Here is an 18,800-nt window from a genome sequence, read left to right as displayed (position 1 = left end):
TTCTTTTAAGGAAAAGTATAGAATTACTCCATCCCTATGTTAAGTAAAAACGTTCATCCCTTGACCGCGGCTACGTTCGGCGACTGGTTGTCGCTTCGAACCCAAGATCATTATCACAAATCTCGAACAAATACAATCGGATTGAATGACAACAATTGCTTAATTGCGGCTATGGTAGAATCTAGATTAAAGTGTTGATGGGTTTTCCCATAATGTCAAAGGGAAGGTTTCCGTGTCCTTTCATCTCCGAAATACTTTTAGTTTGCTCTTTTATTTTATGAGAAAAATTTGTATTCTGTCTTGACTACCGCGAGAAGTCAATTTGACCGGCCGACAAAATATTTTAGATATTCTTAAAATATATACAATCAGTACAAAGAAAAGGCTATCTCAAGGTCAGATGATAAACGAAAACAGTAATAACAAATAATAACAGCAGTTACGCCCGTTATCTTCTCATAAAACATAATCCATCCCTCGATCAAGATGGCCACCAGCTGTCAAGACATATCAACTCAGGCCCATAATAATCCTAAGGAACCGTCACAAAATTTAGCATTTTTTACAGTCCATTGTTACAAACATTTTAAAAGTCGAGAAGTTTCTTAGTGGAAACACGGAAAAAGCGGGTTTTTCCCAACCCCACCCTCCAGTAACCATTGGCGAAGAACGGCCAATACTCAACAATATTTTCGTATAAATATCGGTGTTACAGACCATATTCTTACTTGCTATCGTCCTTTCGACCAGAATAAATCTCAGTTTGTTAGTCTAACAATCGACATCTAAACTTGTTATCTCTAAAACTCAAAGATAAAGAGCGTTTTGTGTAAAATTGTTATAAAAGAAAAAGTAAAGCATATCAGATTTGACAATAATTTTGTATTCCGTACATAGTGTTATTCTGTGATAAATATTTGCCCTAAAAATGTCAAGAATTCTCAAAATAAAATTATAGAAAAGAAATAACAGAATAGAAGAAGACTGTTCAGTATGCGATGAACAAGAAATTTCAGCAACTGAAAACGGTATGGAAACACATGAAAAGCTATTTACAACCGATTCAGAGTTGAATATTATTTATAAATAAGCGTTCACGTGCAGAGGAAAGACTGAGGTGTATTGGTTATTGTGGTGATAAAGCTACTGCTGGCGTAGATAACGCTGTTGCTGAACTACTGCTGCATTTTCTTCTCATTTAGATGTGGAAAGAAAAATCAGACTACGGGCGTCGGGATTTGACGTGAACGTTCGCAACCTAAGGCGCAAACCACTGCGCTGCTGTCGTCGTGGTCGTAGGACATCGTTGTTTTCGTGTGCGGTTGCGAGAGAGTGACATCGGGGCAGGGGTCAGTTTTTTGTTGTCAAACCCGTGCAGATGTTGCGCGAAGTCTTCTACGTGGCGGAGGATACCTGTCGATACGGTGAGGGCGTTTTCGTGTACGGTCGTAGGCCTCTGCTTCTCCTTTTAGTATGACGTACTGGTGGTGATGCCCATGGACTTTACACTGACCACTTCACTCCCGGTTTGGTCATCGTCTCATATCCTGTCACATGCTTGCGTGGATCGGAGGTGAGGCGTCGAGGGTCACCTCTTCTTCGCTGTCGATCACATCGGGGTCACCAATTTGAGGTGTTATGTGTAGTTAGTTGTGGTGATAGTTCCACTGCTGGGCTAGACGTCGCTGCTTGGGTACTGCTGCTTTTTCTTCTCATTTATATGATATGGAAAGAACAATCGGACTAATTGGGATTTGAACCCGGGTCCCGAACGTTCGTAACCTTTTTTTTCTTGTACGTGGAGAAATCTTCACGAACACACCGCTCTTCTAATAATCGCGTAACAGCAGAGTAGTGTCGGACTCCTACCGACTACAACTCCACGATGACCATTCTACGCGTATGACAGAGTGCTCCAGAAACCTCTTATGAATTAACTTCTGTTGCGCCCCCTTCCCGCGTCCTCTTGTTCGAGCCAGTCCTAAGAATTCTCCGTCTGTTTAATTTGGGCCATCGCGTTATCCTACAAGGGTGAGAGTTTCTCTTTCTCTCCCTTTTCGCTTGCACCTTCGCGAGCATAACTCGCTCGCAGAAGATGCGGACGGCCTCGTATTCCTGTGACCCCCTCAACATTGCTTCTATAATCGCCGAGGGGGTGAATCTTTTTCCTATGGCGAGCTGCAGAGTGTAGCGGAGCAGCTCTCACGCCGGAGAGAGCTCTAGCGTGTGCTGCGCTGTGTCCCTTCCCTCTCTGCAGTGGTGACAAATGTCTGCCGTCTCCCGTCCGATTTTTCTCAGGTATTCGCCGAACACGCCGTGTCCAGTGAGCATCTGGGTCATCTGGTATGTCAGCGGGAGGCCGCGGCGGCTTCTCCATGTCTCCCAGTTTGGAAGGACCGCCTCCACGCCTCGATCTTCGCCTCCCTCGTTGATTAGCTGGGATCGCCACTGGTCCCTCGCGTCCTCCTCGGCGGTTCCTAGGTCGTTTGGGGCCATCTGCTCGGTCAAATCTTCTCCCGAATGCCATACTCTCCAGCGGGCGTATCTCCTTTTGAGCGCCAGCGACCGAAGTAGTATGTCACGGGCCCTATCCACGTGATGACCTTCCGTCCTCGTTCTCCGAGCCACCCTGGACATGATAGCCCTGTATGGCCCCCCCAATGAATCCCGATCCAGCATCGCATTCCTTCGAATTCCTTCCGACACCTTTCTTTAGAGTCCTTAATCATCCTCGCCAACTTCTTCCTGTTCCCCTTAAATTCTTCGGTCAATCGAGCCGCGTCGTTTGTGCCTCTCATCCAGGCTCTCCGCACCTTTCTCCTTCTCTTCATCGTCATTCTTCTAAAATTGCTGATTTCGTCACTCCACCAACAGTTGATACATCTGTAGCAGCACTCGACAGCAACTACTATCGTACGACGGCAGTGGTGGTTAGCGCCTTAGGTTACGAACGTTCGCAGATGAAATATCTGGGTCTCGTCATCGACAGCCAGTGGACGTTCGAGCCACACTTCGACTGCCTGATTCCGAAAGTGCCGGTGGCTGCTAATGCCCTGTGCGGCCTGCTACCGAACATCGGCGGGGCGGGAGACGCGGTGAGCCGACTGTACGAGGATGTTGTTCGGTCCCGAGTGATGTACGCGGCCCTGGTATGAGCGGATGATCTGATGGCGAGCCGCCGCAGCATCCTGCTCCTGAGGAGGCTACACAGGGTAACCGCCATCAGAATCATTAGGGGATACCGGACGGTGTCTCACGCGTCGGCGACCGCCGTAGCCGCGCCCCCCCCCCCCCCCATGGGAGCTCCGGGCGCTAGCGCTCCGGGAGAAAATCCGACCGAGCAAGCGGCTCTGAACGACATAGGAACCGCTGAGGAGGACACGTGGGACCGGTGGCGATCCCAGCTGATCAACGAGGGAGGTGAACATCGGGGCCCGGAGGCGGTCCTCCCAAACTGGGAGGCATGGAGAAGCCGTCGCGGCCTCCCGCTCACCTATAGGATGACCCAGGTGCTCACTGGACACGGCGTGTTCGGCGTTTTCCTGAAGAGAATCGGACGGGAGACGACAGACATCTGCCACCACTGCGGAGAGGACAGGGACACGGCGCAGTACACCTTGGAGCTCTGCCCGGCATGGGAGCTGCCCCGATACTCCCTGCGGCACGCCACAGGAGGAACATTGACCCCCTCCCCCAGCGATTATAAAGGCGATGCTGAGAGGGCCACAGGAATACGAAGCCGTCCGCCTCTTCTCCGAGCGAGTTATGTTTGCGAAGGAGCGAGCGGAAAGGGAGAGGAAGAAGAACTCTCACCCCTGCAGTATAAGACGATGGAAAAGGATGGCAGTCAGACGACCTAGAGCCGCCCCACCGCCATCCCAATGGACCACGCCTGAAGGAGCGCAGCGCTGGGGGCAATGACCCCCCCCCCTAACGCCAATTCAATAGACAGGAGATACTAGGACTGGCTCGAACAAGAGGATTCGAAAAGAGGGTGCAACAGAAGTTAATTCATTGAGGTTCCTGGAGCACCCCCGTTGCACGCGTAGGATGGTCATCGTAGAGTTTTAGTCGGTAGGAGTCCGACACTACTCTGCTGCTACGCGTCTACTGCAGTAGCGGAGTGTCCATGAGGATTTCTCCACGTACAAAAAAAAGAAAAAAAAAAGGTCTAGGAATCTGAATGAAGGTAGTGACGTGGATGATGACGGCTGCAGGATTATGGTGAAAGGCAAGAAGATTAATCCGAAGAAAGCGGTCGATGTAGACGGTATACAAAGGACGGCGACCAGAGTATTGATAGAAGAAAGAGCGGAGGAAGTACTGAGGGTATTGAACGCGGTGAACTCCGAAGGCAAGATTCTGGCAAAATGGAAGGAGGCGAAGGTGGTCCTCATTCCCAAACCGGGTAAAGTCTCACCACTGACATCTTCATTCTGGCCGATCAGCGTGCTCCCAGCACTGAGTAAGATTCTAATCGAAGAAAGTCTGGGGCTGGACCCATTTCATGAAAATCAATATGGGTTCAGAAGGAGGAGGAGCACTGTGGTCGCCCTGCGCCGTGTGGTTAATCTTGCCGACGAAGCCAAAAGAAGAAACAGGATAACTGTGTTGGTTGCAGTCGATATGAAGAACGCGTTTAATACCTTCAGTTGGAGCGTGATCTTGAGAGAAGTGGATATTAGTAGGATACCCAAGAAACTGCTCACGTTATTCGATAATTATTTCGTGGACAGAAGGATTATATTCAGAACGACGGGAGGAACAGTTAGGAGGAACGTGTACGCGGGTTTCTCTCAGGGATCAATACTGTGACCGCTGCTTTGGGAACCCTGCTGCCGCAGGGAACCTGGTGTACGATGGGTTATTAAAGAAGTTAAAGGCGATGCCTCACCTGAACGCGGTGGCCTTTGCCGGCGACTAGTGGTCATACTTGACGTGCCTAAGCAAGAAGGGGCGACCACAAAGTTATCCGTTGCGATGGGCGTGATTTCGCGGTGGTGTGCCGATTGTGGATTAAGAATTGCTCGTGAGAAGACTGAGGTGATATTCCTGACGGGCAAACGGATTCCTAAGGTAATCGAGATAAACGTCGAGGAATACCTCCTGACGACGAGACAGGAAGTGAGATACCTTGGGGTCCAGATGGATTGCAAAAGAAGGTTTGGAGCTCACTTGGAAATGGTGTGCGAGAAGACTGACGCCCTTACGGGAGCATCTAGATCTTTGCTTCCCAATGTCAACGGGCCCACCAGTTCTGTCGGCAGTGTTGTATGCGGCGTCTGCATGGGCCAAGCTAGTAAAAATTAAGAAGAATAGGAACACCCTAAAAAGGGCCCAAAGGGCTGCATTGACAAGAGTTCCGACGGCCTACCGTACAGTGTCCCATGCAGCACTGTGCGCGCTTATGAGCATTATGACCATTTACTTCACAGCTGAGCTTCGGGCCGAAAAATATCGCGTGAAGGAGGATCATCAAGAGCAGTATAACACCCGTCAAGAGCTGGTGCCGCCTCGGCCTATCAAGAGAAGATTATGGCAGTGAGCGCATCGTGGAGAAATGGAAGAAGGAGTGGCGATTTTACACAGAAGACAATTGAATGAAGCGACTGATAGCTGATGTATGATTATTTAGAAGATATAGGAGGAATATGGCTCACTTCACCATGCAGATCCTGACAGGCAATGGGATCCTTAATGCTTATCGTAAAATGATTTATAAAGAGGACCACTCCCGATGTTGGGGCTGCAATAGCGAAGGGGATGACGCTGAAAATGCGCTTTTCCACTGCCCAAGGTGGATACGTGAGAGGACGGAGCTAGAAAATTACGTCGGCACACCACTAAAAATGAAAATTTTAATGGAGCTAGTGGTGAAGAAGGAAGGCGAGAAACCGGAGCAAGATTTCAAGCCTTGTGCAGAAAAATCATGCTATCAAGAATGATGCAGGAGAGATTCGAAGAGAGGAGAAGAACAAGGGGAAGAAGAAGAAGAAGAAATGGGACTCAAATATGAGGGAGCGGTACGTAGTTAAGCCCAACCCTGAATTGATGCTTGCACAGAAGAGGAGCAGAAAGAGGAGTGTTTCTTTTTTTTGTGGATATGGGACAACGCCATTGGCCGAGTCCCACATAGTCCAATCTGGGTACTCGTAACAGCATTTTCCGCTCCTTGCGCAAAAATTTAAGTCTAGAATTGAAATTAAAAATAAATTTGTTCCCCTGCCTTACGACACCCTCAGGTGATGGTATGACCGCCGGACACAATGAGGTATATTCAGGGCAGTTACCAATAGTCAGTCGTCAGGTATTGTTCTCTTCTGTCTCACGAGGTTCAACCATTGTCGTCCAACCGCCGGAAATGGCAGGGTAGTTACATACGAACAATCATTCGTCGTCTGACATGACGGTCTGACCGTCAGACACGACATGACAATTCATATATATCACATCTAGAAGGGACAGTCCTTTGATAGTCACGCATCCAATAAATTTATACAGTCCACTTTGTAATCTATCTGTCTGGATAGCAACTCCTTTCCTCCGTCAACCCGTTCACAACTGTGAGTGTTCGGAAACGTACAAATACCTTTGAGAATAACTCAAGTAATTTGAATTTCGATTGAAGATTTCTTAAAATCAATACAAGTGTAGAAGAAAGTTCAAGATACGCATCTTGTTATCCTCATATCACCAGCAAAATCATCACTCTTTACACACTAATCCTGATCAGCGAACTCCAATCTACGATAAAATCTATCAAAGAACTCTAGTCCACAATCCAACATCATTCCCAACATTTTTTATTCAACAACTACCAAAATCAGCACTAGCGTATCTGTTAAATATTTATAATCGCATGCGGTTGGACATCTTTTCCCGTCAAATGACAAGAAGCGATAATCGTCCACATATTACAACTTGAAAAAAAAAAACAAAATTCATCCAGATAGTTACAGATTTATCTCCCTTAAAGAAGATACGCCCGCTGGAGAGTATAGGATCCGAGAGAGGACTCGACCGAGCAGGCGGTCCCAAACGACCTACGAACCGCCGGGGAGGACGCGTGGGACCAGTGACGATCCCAGCTGATTAACGAGGGAGGCGAACATCGAGGCGCGGAGGCAGACCTCCCAAACTGGGAGACATGGAGAAGCCGTGGCGGCCTCCCGCTCACCTATAGGATGACCCAGGTGCTCACTGGACACGGCGTGTTCGGCAAGTACCTGAGGGAAATCGGACGGGAGACGGCGGACATTTGCCACCACTGCGGGGAGGGCAGGGACACAGCGCAGCACACGCTGCAGCTTTATCCGGCGTGGGAGCTGTCCCGCTACACCCTGCGGCACGTCATAGGCGAAAGACTGACCCCCTCGGCGATTGTAGAAGCGATGTTGAGAGGGCCACAGGAATACGAGGCCGTCCGCCTCTTCTGCGAGCGAGTTATGCTCGCAAAGGAGCGAGCAGAAAGGGAGAGAAAGAAAACTCTCACCCTTGTAGGATAAGACGATGGAGGAGGATGGCAGTCAGGTGGCCTAAAGCCGCTTCATCGCCGTCCCAACGGACTACGACTAGAAGGGGCGATAGCGCTAGAGGCAATGGCTCCCCTTAACGCCAAATTAAACAGACGGAGAATTCTTAGGACTGGCTCGAACAAGAGGACGCGGGAAAGGGGTGCAACAGAAGATAATTCATAAGAGGTTCCTGGAGCACTCCTGTCATACGCGTAGAATGGTCATCGTGGAGTTTTAGTCGGTAGGAGTCCGACACTATTCTGCTGTCACCTATTATTAGCAACAGCGGAGTGTCCATGAGGATTTCTCCACGTGCAAAAAAAAGATTTATCTCTCTTACGTGTTGTATGTACAAGCTGTTAGAAAACGTATTAAACAGAAGGCTGCGATGGTAATTTGAAATCAATATTGAAAAAGACCAAAATGAATTTAGACAATATCTTGTTATGCTTGACTCAACCATTTGTGAAGTCTTTCTTAAAAAATAGCATCTAATAGCGATTTGTCTGGATATTGAAAAGATATACGACATGGCCTGGAGACACCGGACTATACAACTCAAACAGTGGAACGTAAATATGTATGTGATAATTATTTTATATGTCGGAGATGAAAGGAAAGCCGAAGCCTTTCCTTGGAAATTTTGGGAACATCCCCTAGTACCTTAGCCTAGATTTTATTATAGTTGTAATTGCTTAAGATTTGTAATAAGCGAGATTGGGTTCGAGGTGACAATCGGTCGCTGAACGTAGCCACGGTCACGGGATGGATGTTTTATCTAACGGAGGTCTGGAGTGGTTGTATGTGTTTTCCGAGAAATGTGGTTGTGGCGGCATGCGGCCTCGAGAGCGGGCCGAGCCACGTGTGATGTTGCCTCGGAGGTGCCGATGCAATGGGGTACATACATTGTATTAGTAATCAAAACTCCAGGCAGAAACTGCCTAGCAACGGCGTTTGGAACTTTCTCGATGCTTCCAACGAGTGTGCCTAGCAACGGCGTTTGGTACCTTCTCGATGCTTTCAAACGGGTATAGAAAACAAAATGCAATCGTACAGGGAGAAAAATCTCCACGAGGCTGGCATTCTTGCGATTGTCTTGGAGAGTGACACGTCGAGCATTTTCGACGATCGCATTTGCGTCTAAGTTAGTTTCGCTTAGTAAGGAGTTATCCCGGTGACCGTGGATTCGTTTGAACTCAAACATTGCTAATAGTATTATTTAATTTAATTATTCGTAGATCGTATTATTCATTAGGCTTAGTGTTTGTTAAACTTATTATTAGTTGTACTTATTATTTGTTAAGCTTAGTGATAGACCTGTATATACGTGTAAATAAAATCTCGGCTTTGTGAAACGATGGCTAGTCCACATGAAGAGTCGTCGCGCGCCCAAAATTCGAATCGTGATCCGATATCAGAAGTGGGATTAGAACCGTTTAAAGTGCTACAAGAGCAAATGGTCCTTATGCGCGAGTTAATTCAGACGCTAGCGCACAAACCGGAGGAGCAAAGACCGAGTACGGAATCTAAGGATGCAACGTTACCACGTTTTGACCCCGAAGGTGCGGGCGCCGATCCATCCGCGTGGTGCTCTCATGCTGATTTGATTTTAAAAGACCACCCGATGCAAGATAGTGCGTTACTTTCCGCTCTAAATCGCGCCCTAAGTGGTTCTGCTGCGCATTGGCTTTCACAAATGGTGCGCGGTGGAAAGCTTACCTGGCCAACGTTTAAGGAACAATTTCTTTCGCGTTTTGGTGGCAGAGAGAGAGCCGCTTCGGCGTTAATAAGGATATCCAGAGAACGACCGTCGGAGACTGAATCCCCGGGAGCGTACGGTAGTCGCCTCCGCTCCATGCTGCAGATGAAGTTGCAAGATCTAACGATGCCCGAAGTGATCAATGCCCTCGCCCTTTATATACTGAGTTCACAAGATCGACGCTTTCGGCGACTAACGCTCGCGAATAATATCAGGACGGAGGACCAATTTCATGATGAAATGAGGATTCTCCCTTACAACGATCAGCCGACGTTTTCGCCGGGAGGTTCACTAGCGGAACCTGAGGCTAGGCGAAGCGGGCTATCGGTTCCTCGGATTGGGTGCTACCGCTGTGGTGCTCTCGGACATGGGAGAACGGAGTGTCGCCTGCAAATACAAACGGGGAAGGGGCAGGATGTACGAAGCCCGAAGGAAAAACGACCGGCCGCATCGTCGAAGGTGACCTGCTTCAAATGCCACGAGGAGGGACATATCGCGCCTAATTGCCCATCATCGCGGAAAAGAAACTACGATTCCATTGACGAACGCCGGATCGACTCCTGTGTAGTGGAAGCTCCGGCTGGTAGATTAAGCCGTCTGGGTGAGTCGTATCCATTTTACTTTGATTCTGGGGCCGAGTGTTCGTTAATCAAAGAGTCCCTAGCCTCGAAATTTTCGGGTAAAAGAATAACCGATGTGGTAGTGATGCGGGGGATCGGGAATACTTGTATTAAGAGTACACTTCAGATTTTGTCCACTGTTTGTATTAACGGTCTTACATTTTTCATGCCCTTGCCGACGATTACCTAAAATACGACATCATGATTGGTCGCGAGATTTTGAGCCAGGGATTCGACGTAAATATCACGCAAAATAGCCTCGTTATTTGTAAAACAAAGGTCGTTAACGCTTGTGGTAAAGTCGCGGAAGATGCGGTCAACATTAACGAGGTTGACACTGATGTGATCGGTAACGACAAAGATCGATTAATCTCTGTTCTCGAAAAATTTAAAGAATCATTCATTACGGGTTTCCCGCGTACTCGCGTCAGTACGGGTCAGTTGGAATTGATCCCAACGTCACCGTGCAGAGAAGCCCTTACAGGCTTAGCGAGGAAGAGCGAAGAATAGTACGCGAGAGAATAGACGAATTAATGAAAGCACAAATCGTAAAACCTAGTAATTCGCCGTTCGCGAGCCCTATGATACTCGTGAAGAAGAAGGACGGCTCAGACAGATTGTGTGTAGACTTTCGAGCGCTGAATAAAAATACGGTCGCGGATCGGTATCCCTTACCCCTTATTGCTGACCAAATCGCGAGATTGCAGAGTGCGAGATACTTCATTAGCCTGGACATGGCTAGCGGATTTCACCAGATTCCCATTCATCCTAACTCGACGGAATATACTGCGTTCGTTACCCCCGACGGTCAATACGAATACGTGACGATACCGTTTGGGTTGAAAAATGCACCAGCCGTTTTCCAGAGAGCCATTTTCAAGGCCTTAGGCGACCTCGCTTATTCGTATGTCGTTATTTATTTGGACGACGTTCTAATAATCGCCGACTCAATAGATCAAGCTCTAGAAAGGTTGCACACTGTACTAAACACTCTCGTAAACGCCGGATTTTCTTTCAATTTCGCTAAATGTTCTTTTCTGAAAACGTCGGTACTTTATTTGGGATATGTAATTCGTAACGGAGAAGTTCGTCCAAACCCGGGAAAAATACAAGCTTTGAATTCTTTACCTGCGCCGTCGACCGTCACACAGCTTAGGCAGTTCATAGGTTTGGCCTCTTACTTCCGAAAATTTATTCCTAAATTTTCACAAGTGATGAAACCCTTGTACGCACTCACTTCTAGTAACAAGCACATAACTTGGACGGACAGGCACGAAAAGATAAGACAACAGATAATTTCCGTTCTGACCGACGCGCCGGTGTTAATGATATTTGATCCCAATCGTCCCATAGAGCTACATACCGACGCTAGTTCGGAGGGGTATGGAGCTATTTTAATGCATAAAGTCGAAAAGGAAAACAGAGTCATCGAATATTATAGTAAAAGGACCAGTCCCGCGGAATCTAGGTATCATTCGTACGAACTGGAGACACTAGCAGTAGTAAGCGCCGTCAAGCATTTCCGACACTACTTACATGGACGGAAATTCTTAGTAGTTACCGACTGTAATTCTTTGAAAGCCTCCAGCAACAAAGTAAACTTAAACGACCGGGTTTATAGGTGGTGGGCTTATTTGCAAACATTCGATTTTGACATCACGTATCGAGAGGGTAAACGAATGGCCCACGTAGATTTCTTTTCGCGAAACCCCGTAGGCTTGAATCGCCGTATGATAGACAAGGTCGCAGAGAAAGAGATTAATCTGGCCGAGATCCCCGAAGATTGGCTATTAGCGGAACAACGTCGCGATCCGCAAATCTCCGAAATCGTTAATAAATTACAGAACGAAGAGCTCGCGGAAGATATCGCGAATACCTACGAACTGCGATCCGGTACACTTTACCGTAAAATACAACGAAAGGGCAGAACCCTTTGCTTACCCATTGTTCCGAGAGGTTTTAGATGGTCCGTCATCAACCATGTGCATCAGTCAATTATGCACTTAGGATGGGATAAAACGCTCGAGAAGCTCTATGAGTATTATTGGTTCGAGGGAATGGCGAAGTATGTTCGCAAAGTTGTCGAGAACTGCCATGCTTGTAGAGTTTCGAAGGCTAGTTCAGGTAAAATACAGGCTGAACTGCATCCTATACCTAAGACCGGCATACCGTGGCATACGGTGCACATGGACATAACGGGCAAGCTGAGTGGCAAGAATGACTCGAAAGAGTATGTCGTTATCTTGATCGATGTCTTTACGAAATTCGTGCACTTACATCACACACGCAAATTGGATTCGCTTAGCGTTATCAAGGCACTTAAGTCCGCCTTGTTTTTGTTCGGTAGTCCCTGTCGGATAATAGCAGATCAGGGTAGATGTTTCACGGGCCGGGAATTTCAAGAATTCTGTGCAAGCAAACAAATCAAAGTTCATTTGATCGCGACCGGTGCAAGTAGGGCCAATGGGCAAGTAGAACGTGTTATGAGCACGTTAAAAAATATGTTCACAACGGTAGAAACGACCGGGCGTTCATGGCAAGACGCGATCGGGGAGATGCAATTGGCTTTGAATTGCACCATCAACCGCGTAACCAAATCGAGTCCTTTAGAGTTATTGATTGGTAGAGCAGCAAGACCGTATGACTTATTACTACCTGATAACATCGAGGAAAAAGAAATAGATATCTCCAGTGTAAGACAACAGGCAATAAAAGAGATGGAAACTAGTGCTAGGTATGACAAAGAGAGATTCGATAAAACCAAAGCTAAAGTAGTTAGGTTTAATCCCGGTGATTTGGTACTACGCCAAAATGAAGAAAGGAACCAGACAAAATTGGATCCAAAATTCAGGGGTTCGTTTGTAGTATCGGAGGTCCTGGAAGGAGACCGATATACCTTGAAAACACTGGATGGGAAAAGGTCATACAAGTACAGTCATGACAGGTTAATGAAAATGCCGGATAGTTGCATTCCTGCGGAGTTGGATCTCTGTTGTGATGACGAGAACAGTGACCATGGCGATGTGAGTACCCCGATCCCAGAGGATCGTAGAATTATATGAGCCCAGGTGCGGCCATGGGATGGAGTTCAGTGCGGTCAGGCACTGGAAGTGACGATGTCACGAAGCTGGGAGCCGGTTTAGTACCGACAGCGACAATGTCACGAGGCTGGAGGCGGTCTAGTGTTGACAGCGATCGTGTTACGAGGCTGGTTATGTAACGAACTTTGAGAGTATGTGCGATTCGAAGGATGAGACCCATTTGGGTGTGAAATCGAGAATGGTCCGTCATGTCATTACGACCCGACTGAAAGCACGCAGAATGCAACTGGCACTTTGAATGCTAATCACAATGATACTAATCCTGTTTCCTTTTGTTTTGTTGACGAAGGTACACCCGAGGACGTGTGATAGTCAGGATGGCTGTGTCGGAGATGAAAGGAAAGCCGAAGCCTTTCCTTGGAAATTTTGGGAACATCCCCTAGTACCTTAGCCTAGATTTTATTATAGTTGTAATTGCTTAAGATTTGTAATAAGCGAGATTGGGTTCGAGGTGACAATTGGTCGCCGAACGTAGCCATGGTCACGGGATGGGCGTTTTGCCTAACGGAGGTCTGGAGTGGTTGTATGGGTTTTCCGAGAAATGTGGTTGTGGCGGCATGCGGTCTCGGGAGCGGGTCTAGCCACGTGTGAGGTTGCCTCGGAGGTGCCGATACAATGGGACATACATTGTATTAATAATCAAACTCCAGGCAGAAACTGCCTAGCAACGGCGTTTGGTACCTTCTCGATGCTTTCAAACGGGTATAGAAAACAAAATGCAATCGTACAGGGAGAAAAATCTCCACGAGGCTGGCATTCTTGCGATTGTCTTGGAGAGTGACACGTCGAGCATTTTCGACGATCGCATTTGCGTCTAAGTTAGTTTCGCTTAGTAAGGAGTTATCCCGGTGACCGTGGATTCGTTTGAACTCAAACATTGCTAATAGTATTATTTAATTTAATTATTCGTAGATCGTATTATTCATTAGGCTTAGTGTTTGTTAAACTTATTATTAGTTGTACTTATTATTTGTTAAGCTTAGTGATAGACCTGTATATACGTGTAAATAAAATCTCGGCTTTGTGAAACGATGGCTAGTCCACATGAAGTGTCGTCGCGCGCCCAAAATTCGAATCGTGATCCGACATATATATGTATGTAATAAATTTAATAGTTTGTATGAAATTTTTAAAAGGCAGATTCATTTACGACCGTGTCAATGGCAAACCATCAAAGAAAACCGAGATCTCAAATGAGGTCCCGGAAAGGTCAGTTTAAAGTGTAACCTTATCCTTGATTGCAATAAATGATATCACGGAAGCGTTTGCCATATCAGTAAAACATGCTCTATTCGCTTATTATCGTATATTTTTTATTACTGGAAAGAACTTCAGCACTAGTTACAAAATTCTTCTAGCTGGCCTGGATGAACTCCAAAATTATGCCTTACAGATTGGTTTTAAATTTTCTAAAAGTAAAACTATCGTAACCATCTTCTCGAATGCTAAAACAATTCAAAGCCATTATCCGCAGATCCACCTGCATTAATATCAAATTATGACAACAGCTGCACCTGCAGTTAAATCATACAAAGTCTTTAATCTTATCTAAAGTAGATTGAGGATCAATCGCGTATGGTTCTGCTAGACTACGCATCCTAAAATCTTATCACGTGTAAACAATGCTAGAGCTAGGATAGGAACCAAAGCTTACTGTGCGAGCCCGGTTACTCTAATTTCTTACGAAACCAACGTACCTTCGCACAAAGTTAGAAGAAAACAATTGAGCTTATCGTTTTCGTTATTCGTAGCATTCTTAAAATTTCAACACCATCGAATTCTATGTAAGAATTATTAATTGTTGATACCTTCTTTAATGATTTTGAAAAACAACCTAATTTACCGAAACTACACTCACATTTAGACTTGAACAGAACAGAAAAGAATGTCTCCTAGTAACAAATGTTCTTTCCTGTTACAAATGCTATTATTACACTCCTCGTCAAAAAGATAACCCAAGTGTGTTATCTTTAATTTCTCAATGATGCATGTAAAGCTTGACGTCTGTAACGTATAATATCAAACCATTATGTTACGTCGCGTAACACTCTACCTAGCACAGGCCACACACCGCGGGCAACATGGCAACCAGATGTCTTCGGATACTTACTGTGTACCCTCAATAGTCTCAAGTACCTTCCATAAATCTCAGGAATTTCCTAGTCGAGGTCCTTCAAACCAAACAAACGTCTGTTTCCGAAGCATTTCTAAAGACTATTGTCTACTACAGCTTGACAAGGGAAAGTTAGTTTTTCTCACGTATGACGCAACTTTCCTCCCACTAACCACTTTCTCTCGAGGGCGGTTAAGACCCTTCGTTTAACCAATTAACAACGAAGCCTATTTCCCTCACTCTCTTAACTAAAATCGTCACCAACAAATCCGATGGTCCCGTGCGCTAGACACACCCATCCTAAGCTTTCCTTCGCCACAGCATCGTCTCCGAACAGTACTGATTTTACATCCTTCGCACGGTCAAAATCCTTTAACCAGGTATACGCACCCGTAGATCAGTCACTCACTCATCTCGTACATACGCGCCAGCGTAACTGTCTTCGTTATAAGTTGTTAGAATAAACGGTGATATATAACTTACTATACTGTGTCATATTCATTCAACCACCTCTGTTATCTCAACCGAAACAGGGGAACGACTATTTCGCGGCGTCGATTAACCGAATCGTAGCGAGAATTTACGCCTCTCGCTGACGCGTTCTCCTCGCGACCGCGTCTCTCCGCGAACGCTCGTAACACATTATGAGCTCAGAATATGTGGTTCATTGAAAATAATTAAAAATATTATGATGTTTAGTGTGTACTTATTAAAATTTTAATATAAATAAACAATAAATATTAAATAATAAATAATAAATAAATAATATCAAATATAATAATATTTAAATAATATTATAAATCAGTCTCAAACGTTAGAAAAAAAGTATGTAATTTATTTACTTTAGTTTACAATAAAGAATGCGAGATTGATCACTAGTTTGTTTATGTAAGGGATAAATATTCATCAGTTTTAAAAAGTAAGTGATATTTGTTTTTACGTTTAGCTGACAATGATCAAGACTGGTAGTTAATTCGTTTATAATCTGGATGTTTACCAATTACCATTGATGTATGACAGTGGATATTCAAATATTGCGGATAATCCTTGACAAAACATTTGCTTTTTCAAGTAAAAAGTTTTAAATACAGTTGATTACATATGGTTTTTATTGAAATCTCAGTCCCCTGTAGATAGTTTAAGAAAAAACCAATCAAGTCACACATAACAAATTTTTCTTTCTGGGTGAATTTTCCATCAATACATTACCATATTTTAGCCATTTCGAGGCAAAAAGCTAGAACAACAGTTTTGGAAAGCGTTACTTGGGTGTATTGTGTGTGCAGTGCGTGTAGTGAGTGTTATATACAGTGTAGTAGTACTATACGTTGTTTATTATTTATATCGTCACATTTATTACAGAATGTCGTGTACATTTGGAGAATGTACCGTTTGGAGAACGCTGCGGTGGACAGCAATAGCACAAAAGCGCAACGTTTATACGGCGAAAAATATCCTAATAGGACTATACCCAGCGCAAAGATATTTTGCAAAATAGACCAACGATTGTGGGATACAGGTACATTAAAACCTGCAAAATCTGGCGGACGAATTCATCACGACGACCCGGATCTAAGAAATAGAAACTGTGCCATATTCAAGAAAATCACAGGCTAAATACGAGGATTATTGCTGCTGAAGAATATGTTTGCAACAACACCGTATGGCCCGTATTGAAGTGCGAAAATCTACACTCGTATAGCTTTCAGAAAGTTCAGGATTTAAAAGCAGTGGATATTCTCAAAGGAAAAGATTCTTACAAATGGATGACAACGCAATTCTAATTTCGCCGCGAGAATATTATTTACTAATGAGGTAACATTTAATAAATGTGGAATAACGAATATACGTTAGCGAACATTTTTGGGCATGTGAAAATTCACACACATCAGGAGATGATTCATGGAGAATGGTATATCACCACATTCTACCAACGCAGTGCAAGAGCACTTGACTAGCTCTTTTGGAAACATGTAGGATCGGTCGAAGAGGACCTGTGCGTTGGCCTGCTCAATCCCCAGATTTAAATCCCCTCGACTTTTACTTCTGAAGACACACGAAAAGATTAGTGTATGCATTGCCGGTGTCTACGGTAATTGATCTGTAACGCCGCATTTTCTCCGTGGCGGAAGTCGTACAGAATGCAGTGAGAAATTTTCGCACAATGCGGCACAATTTGAAGAGAAGAGTCAAGCTCTGTTTACAAGAAGACGGAGGATATATCGAACAACTATTGTAATTTGTTGTATTTTTCGTCGATACTCACGACCGGGATAATCGCGGCGCATGTGTAAACCTTTTATGAATATTGACAATACGTTTTTTTATTTAGAAATTATGGAAGCAAAGGATTAGGGGAAATATTAATCTTTCCTAATCTGAATCTTCATAGGGCGATTTTTAATATACTCCTATGGATTTCCATGAGCAAGTAGGTTTAATGTTCAATCTACCATTTCCTTTGCAAAACAGCGCGTGGAATCATTTACGTCTCTGAATATAATAGTTTTCTTCTCTACGACTTGTACGAGACGAGCTGTCGCCCATGTGTCGTTGAGTTTGAGGATCACTGTGCTTCTCGTTGCTTACACTGAACTCCGTCCGTTCGCGTAAGGAGGTTTACTCGCGTGCGGGAATATTTTGGTCAATTGTTAATTGTCAATAACTAAAAAACAAAGCCGAAAGCGCATTTTATTTATTCTTGATTTTCGTCTTATTTCGGCTTCAAAAATCACTGCTTAAATTTCCTGGAACCTCTGGGAGGAAAATCTAACTAACGATTCTGAAAGCAGATGCTTTATGTTGTGAAATGAGTCTAAAATGATTGTTATTTCTTGTTATAAAATCAAAACAGCTTAAATATCAGCAATCCTTTGCCGAATATTGAGTGTTTCTTTCATGTTGCTTACAAGTGTATAATAAAAGTCATATTAATTTTCAGTAAAATGAAAAGTGAAATTAACAAGAATTATTTCAAGGATAGCAGAACATCTTATTTTGTGTAGTCCACATATGTACAAGAATGCAAAAATAATAAATCCATAAAGCGTAACATTATTCGGTGTTAATATCATTGTTTATTAGAACGAGAAATATAAACCGCGAAATGCATATTTTTAAAATTAACATAAAAATTTTAGTATTGAGACAATTTTTATAGACAACATTCTGAGCTTTTTTGAGATTTTGAGCTTGCAATAAAGCTGTAAATCATCTATAATATGTTTATATAACACTTTTGCTTGATTATATTCATAGAATATCCGAACAAGGTTTGGCTGCAAAATCTTAAGACATTCTGTACATATTTCTCAATGTTCATCCATCGTAACTCTCTTCCTTATAACTACTATTAAATGCAGGATACACAGATCTATTCAATCCATTAAAACTTTCTCTGTTTCGATCGTCAAATAAAACTATCCATAAGTCATTGATTTGTTTGTTCGCAGAATCGGTGCACATTCTCGAAATGCAACATACTCTGCGGGGACTATCCGGCGGGGCACGAATTAAATTACATTTCGCGCCAAATGCGACCAAGGCAAAACAGTGTGTTCATTGGATCTAGCATGTCCTTCCTCTCTGGAGGTGGAGGTATACCGCGTCGCACAAAAAGCGCTCTCGATCTTCAGTTCTTGATGTTTTCGGAGAACAACACCTCCAACGAACAGGATGCTTTAAAAAACATGA

The 18,800-nt window shown here is 44.5% G+C and overlaps 2 protein-coding genes across 2 annotated transcripts in view; one reads left to right on the top strand and one right to left on the bottom strand.

Annotated features, from left to right (window-relative positions):
* Positions 1 to 18,800, bottom strand: part of LOC126872666 (serine/threonine-protein kinase fray2-like) — a 306,704-nt gene that overhangs the window by 75,425 nt on the left and 212,479 nt on the right. The gene's annotated exons all lie outside the window — the stretch shown is intronic.
* LOC126872618 (uncharacterized) lies at positions 7,185 to 7,505 on the top strand. Its single transcript, XM_050632723.1, has one exon. The coding sequence runs from the start codon at positions 7,185 to 7,187 to the stop codon at positions 7,503 to 7,505; it is 321 nt and encodes a 106-aa protein (XP_050488680.1).

Source organism: Bombus huntii, chromosome 13, assembly GCF_024542735.1.
Source record: "Bombus huntii isolate Logan2020A chromosome 13, iyBomHunt1.1, whole genome shotgun sequence".
Classification (NCBI taxonomy): domain Eukaryota; kingdom Metazoa; phylum Arthropoda; class Insecta; order Hymenoptera; family Apidae; genus Bombus; species Bombus huntii.
Note: the sequence above shows the minus strand (reverse complement) of the source record. Positions and strands in the feature narration are given on the sequence as shown.

Excerpts from the sequence above, each read along its gene's own strand:
- LOC126872618 (XM_050632723.1), top strand. The coding sequence starts at position 7,185 with ATGACCCAGGTGCTCACTGGACACGGCGTGTTCGGCAAGTACCTGAGG.